This window comes from Ylistrum balloti, unplaced genomic scaffold (genome assembly GCF_031769215.1).
Source record: "Ylistrum balloti isolate Yb309-2 unplaced genomic scaffold, AGI_CSIRO_Ybal_v1 Utg369740, whole genome shotgun sequence".
In the NCBI taxonomy this organism is placed as follows: domain Eukaryota; kingdom Metazoa; phylum Mollusca; class Bivalvia; order Pectinida; family Pectinidae; genus Ylistrum; species Ylistrum balloti.
This window is the reverse complement of record NW_026781950.1, coordinates 2,037,781-2,044,856: the sequence shown is the minus strand read 5'-3', so window position 1 is coordinate 2,044,856 and position 7,076 is coordinate 2,037,781. Positions and strand designations below refer to the sequence as shown.

Sequence of the window (7,076 nt, the reverse complement as noted above, 5' to 3'; positions counted from 1 at the left end):
ACTCTGATCCCTCGGCAACATTACAGGAGAGTCATCGTTTCCACAATAATCAACATCATCAACAAGTTTAAGTTCATTTTGTTTCAGGAAATCATCATTCAAGAATTCGTCCGTCTCCGACATGGTATGAATCATAGAATGTTTGCGAGTAATTAGTCAATATTCAAAACAACACAAAAACTCAACCGATTCAGCATCAAGATGAAGGCTGGAATTCTCCACCATGTTATGGGGGTGCAGGGGAAACCCGTCTGCTTGGCTATGAGAGGCACGATAAAACCCATACATCACAGATTAGAAAACCACGCTGTCTTCACTTTACCGCCAATTTATTCTACGGAAAACAACAACACACATATAAACACGAAAACAAGGATCCGGAGGCCGGGTCAAATATCCGGAACTAGTCAATTATCTTACACTACCTGACCAGTTATATAGATGTATACAACAACGCCCACATCGTGCCGACATCGTTGAAACCCACAATGTACCGGTCAAGGACTTCTATCCGCTTTCCACTCAAAACTCAAATACTTTTACCAAGAAAACTTCAAATCTGTGCAAATACCCTCAACGTATATACAAGACATAAGCTCTTGACAAATAAAATACAATCCATATCAGCATATTTTTGACGTTCGTGCAGAGTTACCTCCCCGCACGGAGCTTTCCTACTTGATTTTATTTTTATGTAAGCATGGCGGGTATTACGTGCACCTCAAGGAAAGAAATTGCTTACAGGGGAACTGTGGTGAGTTCTTATGCGTAAGTAATAGTTCTTTTTGTATTATATTAATATTATTTAATTGATGAAATGGTGCTTGAGCTGTAGTTTTTAGAGATCGCGTAGTATCGTTGTAGAATTTTATGGAAGCGCACTGCAACCGGTGCAAGGGAAATTTTAACCCATTTAAACATGCCAAGAGAATCATTTAGCAAAAGTAATTTTAAATGTTAATTATTAACAGGGATAATATTAATTTTATTTTCATTTATTTATATATATTTGTTTATTTTTTATTTATCGAAAAACACACGAGGAATAAATAGATTCATATATACTATCAGTCTATAACTCCCATCGTCACACACTTACAGAGTATAGTCATGCATCATTTTCACCACTAAACACACAGCATTTTGAGTTGCACACTATATCTTAACTATCATAGACACTATGTAACACAATCACTCTAAACATATATTTATAACTTGCAGCCATACTAGCACTCCAGCATTGTTACATATACAAACAACATCAGCATCTGACATCAACGTCATCATATACAATCATCATCCTCGTCACACATTAGCATCATCACATACCATCAGCATCATTATGGTCACCTATCAACATTAGCATCATCACACTTCAGCAGCATTACACATCCGCATTATCACATACCAAATCAGCATCGTCACACCTCAACATCATCATATATACCAACATCAGCAGCATCACACATCCTCAATATCAGCTTCTTCACACACTTTAACTTCCATGCATAAGGATGCTGCAGATTCTTAGACACAGTCAACATCATTATCTTCATCATCAAGCACACATAGACATGCTAATTTCAGTAATTTCTCCATAAACTAGTATGGACTCATAATAAGTGAGCAACTGACAGCTGTCACTATATCACTATAAGATAAATGTTCCTAGATATAATGAAATAGACAAATAAAAAACAAAACATGTGATGATTTTTTTTATAATTCTTTAAACAGCAGACAACTATTAGCTGTTAATAATAAATGTAAATCAATATCAGAAATACTGTCAGTTCTTACCATTGCTTGTGAAGTAATTGATTCTAAGGTGACCGATAAGGCCCATGGGCCTCTTGTTTCTAATCTTAAATTAATTTTTCAATGTATTTTATGCACAATATGCGTACCTCAAGTGATTTTGCTTATTATTTTAGATTTATGATCTTTACATTTATTTACTTCTTTTTTTTTTGTTTGATATTTATGTATTTTATACATCCGTCAAATGACAGGACATATTATGGTATTCTCGTCTTCCATCCGTCCATCTTCCGTCCGTATGTCCCTCTGTTCGTAAACATTTCAATGTCCCAGCGATTTTGGAATTTATTAAGCCTTAACAGATTTCTTTTAACTTTCATTGCAAGCTTAAGTACAATCAAAGCTAGATTGAGTTTGATTTCCATGATTTTTGATCCACAACTTTTAGAGTTACGGCCCATTAATGTCTGTAACCTTTTCAATGTCGGTGCAATAACTTTGCAAAGTATTACGCAATTACCATTGAAACAAATGCAATATATTATATACAGCATAAATAGTGTAGGTGATAGTCAGACAAAATCACAGGCGTATTTCGTGACCTGAAACAGGCTCTTGTTTTTTTTTTTTTTTTTTCGTGTGACAAATTAAAATGATTGTTCAATATATGAATATTGTCAGCATTCCAGTATACCTTCACAGATCCCTATTAGGATAAACTGACGGGACAGAGCTTGTTTGTTACACTATCAGAATAATGTAAATCACTCATACTGGTGGAGGAATTACAGTGATTCTAGCATTAAGTTGTATGGTTGCCAATTTATTTGCAGATAAGTCAATACCATTATTACTATTGCAGCCATGGTCTTTTGATGGCGTCGTTAACTTCACCTTGTCAGAATATCCTAATGGGGCAATATTTTGTACATCATGTGAGAAAAAAAGCATATTTACAAAATTAATAACCAGAAGTAGCAAAATCACAGGGACTTTTCGAAATTATTTTTATTATCTTAATTATCTAGACAAGCCATTGTGGCTACATATAAATATGCAAGTGTTTCTGACTTCGTTTTAAATAAAAAAAATAGTTGTGGAATGATGGCTTTTGATAATGGATATATGTATATCTAGTTTTGATATATGCTTTATTTGACAAGGAATGTCAATTTATTGTTGTTAATAAAGTTACTGTTTCAATTTTGTTGTCATTGGTCCGTTTTTCCTTGGCCCGGAACTATTTCTGAAGGCGTCTATTTGCATCAACACTGCATCGTCATGCCGGTAATTACGGGCTTAAAATAGATTTTCTGTTGACCAATTTCATTTGACAGATGGGATTAAATCCCTAATGCGTCATATCGAGCGTAATAGCTTATTGAATAAATATTTATAGCAACCTATATTGAACTTGGGGAAACCCGTTCGTCCGCCATGGTGTTTCACGTTGTAATAGCAGCAAGCTGCAAGATGAACTCGAGTAATTTTACGGATGTTTCCTTTGATTGCTTTTCATTATAACTACTGGAGCATGCATAAAACATCCTTGTGTCGTTGTCACGAAATGTAATAGATGTAGCAACAACCATTTGTACCTTAACTTTAATAAAAACATGCCAAATGTCGTATCTTTCTAATGTGAAGCCTGTTACGACGGAGATGTGAAGGGGACGTAACTCTTGGCGAACGACTACTATGTTCTAATATGCTTTACCAACAGCTGATATACCTTCCCGTTAGAAATGCCTCCAGTCCATATATGTGTTTTTAACGGAATAGCCACTTTGAGTGTACTATAGCCGTTTATATACCAGCTAGAATAACATGATATTGGTTACGTGTTGGGAAATATTTATATCACTATATATATATATATATATATATATATATATATATATATATATATATATGAATAAAATCAATCAAACGAATTGTCTTTTTTCGAGACAACCTGTCCCTTTATTAAGACACAAATATTACATAAATTACATCACACACATTAAACATAAAACGAATACAAAGTTCTAAATTTAGATGTCTCGATCGATGATCCCTTCGAAGCCCCTCTATAGCGGACAAAAAATAATCTCAAGTTGTTGTATGTCAGATGGTGATTAAAATATCAAAAATGTGTTGCACAAATCTATGCATGTTTTGCACTCTAGGCACAATATATATAGACAACTTGTCATAATGATCATGTTAAGAATGTCCACCTGTCGAAGACTTCCAAACACCCTTTTTTTGGGTATATCGGAGTGGTGTAGTTGATTAGGCAGAATGTCTTGGCAAGTCGTTTTGGGCTGTAGATCGTGAATTCGAAAATGTCAAAAATGTCTCCCTTCATCACTTGTGTTTCCATGTTCAGATATCAATTAATTAATAAAATGTATCACATACAGTAATGTATGTTGATCCGCAGGTTTCAGATTTGAATTCCCCATCGAAATTGTACGAATGTTTAATCTATGTATGTTCCAAATTGATTTCTATAACAGCATTGCCGTGCAAATGTGAATATTACACAAATATGATGTAATATATTATCAAACTTCCACAGTTGACAAACTACAGTTAAAAACTAGAACAGCGTTGAATTAATTTTCATCAGACACCTAACTTCTAAATTTGTAAAAAAAAAAAAAAAAAAGAAAATGGGTAGGGATTTCTTGTGACGCAACTAATCAAACATTGTATTACAGATCTTGCGTTTTATTTTTGTAGTTATTTCTTCATTTTTAACTACATGTATAAAAATGCCTCACTCTTATCACAGTATACAGTTTAGAGCTGAAGTAGTGTAATAAAAAAATAAAATTTATGTGATGTAGGAAGTTATTTCTTGGTGTCTAGTTTGATAAACAGTGTTAATTACCACTTTGAAGTAAAATAGTTGATTAGAGTCCCTACGGGACGTAGGGTGTCTGCGAGTGAACAAAGTAATTGATAAAAGTATTTAACAGTACATTATGTATCTCACTTCATCTTCATACGAACATAGCCAAAGAATGTCGTATTTATGGAATAAACTCGTAAATCTCCATCAGTGTATCCTCGGCGTTTGACACCACTACAAACATACATTTTGTTCTGTTATAAATAACCCCATATGGCTTTCTTATACTGTTAAGAGCTGAAATCAGATATCTGGATCGCTCACCATTGTGTGATACCTGGTACACACTTCCGGTTCTGTCCTTGTTTTCATACACGACATAGGCATTTCCGTCTTGATCCACGGCTATGCCATCTACAGGCTTCCTAACGTTGTGCCGGAACACCTCATCTCCGCTAAGTTTCTTACACACTATCTCGGTTCCTTCTGTGTGATAATATGTCCCATTCAACTCATGCTTGCCAACAAGATGAGGGAAACCACTGCAGACAGATTTATCCATCACATTTCCGTCAATGCATATCGTATCAATGCAAAACTCCCCCCCTGTTATCAAAACGTCGTCTAAAGCTGTAACAGACCAAACATTTTTGGATATTTCGATCGTTTTCATCTTAACAAATGTAGTTTCTTCAAGTAGGTCATATCGGAAAATTTTATTTCCATCTACACATACGTAAACATGTGTATTTGAACCATTAATATGTAAAGCAACATCAGTCGGTTGTCCTGATACGGAAAGTGTGGTGACATCATCAAACTCTTCACCAAATACGATTAGTCTTTTAGAGGAAAAGTCTGCGATAAGTAACCTGCCATCCTGTAAAAACGTTCCACCAGCGAGATTAACTTGCCCGAGGCCAACGTCTTCCTTAGTGACAGATTTAACGAGCTTTATGTTGGAGTGCATGGGATCTACCAAATATGAGGGATGTTTGAATCGACTAAGGTGTCTAGCCATCTGTGTCAGGATCTTTTGTATTCTTCTAGATGGCGCCTTCTGCATATCCACTTCCCCCAAGGATTCCAGAGTGACCAGTGATACCAGTGAAGAATTCATGTTGAACTTTAAGTTCAAATCAACATCCCCGGCCATTTCCAACCTGAGTTGTTGGAAGTGACTGCTAAGTTCGGATTTAATCTTCTCGAACATGACAAAAGCTTGTCGACGCGTCCCGGAACTTACTGACGTTATGACCTTGCAGCAATTTTTCACATCATTTTCAAAGGCATGGACATATTTATGCTTTTCCTCTACTTTCTGTTTTTCTGTCTCATATTTGTGTTTCATGTTATCAATCAAGGATTTTCGGAGATAATCCATTCTATCCTTACTCACGTCAACTATTTGCGTGATTTCCATGGCGATGGTTTTGACTTTCGTGCCAACATTTTCGATGTCTTTTTCTTTGAGTGCAACAATAGACTTCGTTTCACGTGTGATTTCCGCCATCTCAGAGAAGAATGCCGAGCATACCTCCTTCACATCAAACTCTTCAGAAACGTCATCGATGGAGGTAATATGTTTACATTCCCTGTGTTTGGTAGCAAAGCAGATAACGCAGCAGAGTTCCAAATGATCCGAACAGTACACCTCTAGAACTTTGCCACGATGACGTGGACAATCTTCATCAATTTCTACATCTGGATTGATCGGGACTCCCGTTTCTTCTATAAGACTAGAGCTGTGTCTTGATCGAACTTTAGTCTTCTGATGATACGAGTAACATTTTTCACAAAGCCCCTCACGACAATCGTTACACCAGTATATTGCTGTAACAGATGAATCATCCCTAACGTAACACATTGTACATTTAACAAAGTCTTTGCTTTTACTTCCTTCATCCATCAGTGTAACAATCAGATGATTTAACGGAAATGATCCAGCCCAAGATTTCTTCGACGATTTGGGATTCGGGGGTAGCACAGTCGATCGACATACAGGGCATGGGAAGTCGGTCTTGCTCTCTTGGGACGAAATGTATAGACCGAGACATTCCTCACAAAACGTATGTAAACATGGCAGCGATCGCGGTGTCCTGAATTGCTCCAGACAAATCGAACAGTCCAGTATTTCTCTGGACGGTTCAATACTTTTACGTGTACTTGTCCTTGACGCGGCCATTTGTTATCGTTGGACCAGGAACAAGTTTGATTATTGAAACCGGTGTAACGTGTAGATTTATACCTTGTAAATGCCGGTCCATGCGTCGTATTTAAGACAAATTGCTGATAAGATTATGAATCATAACCCAAGTCTATTTAAAAAAAAATAAAAATAAATTCGAAAGGCAGTGAGTTACATATATTTAACTACTTACCTTCAGTAGTTATTGACATGGTTGAGGGGAGGCAACTCTTCTACTTTCAGAGGTAAATCATTAAGACTGGATTTTCTTTCTACATGTGGCCGGAT

General features: G+C 36.1%; 1 protein-coding gene across 1 annotated transcript; it reads right to left on the bottom strand.

The window, feature by feature from the left end:
- Positions 1-4,781: 4,781 nt before the first annotated feature.
- LOC132543095 (transcription intermediary factor 1-alpha-like) lies at positions 4,782-6,785 on the bottom strand. The gene has a single exon (XM_060206550.1). It carries the CDS (start codon positions 6,783-6,785, stop codon positions 4,782-4,784), a length of 2,004 nt encoding a protein of 667 aa, XP_060062533.1.
- Positions 6,786-7,076: the final 291 nt, after the last annotated feature.

Bases quoted from the DNA above. Each gene is read 5' to 3' on its own strand.
- LOC132543095 (XM_060206550.1), bottom strand. From the start codon at position 6,785: ATGGCCGCGTCAAGGACAAGTACACGTAAAAGTATTGAACCGTCCAGA.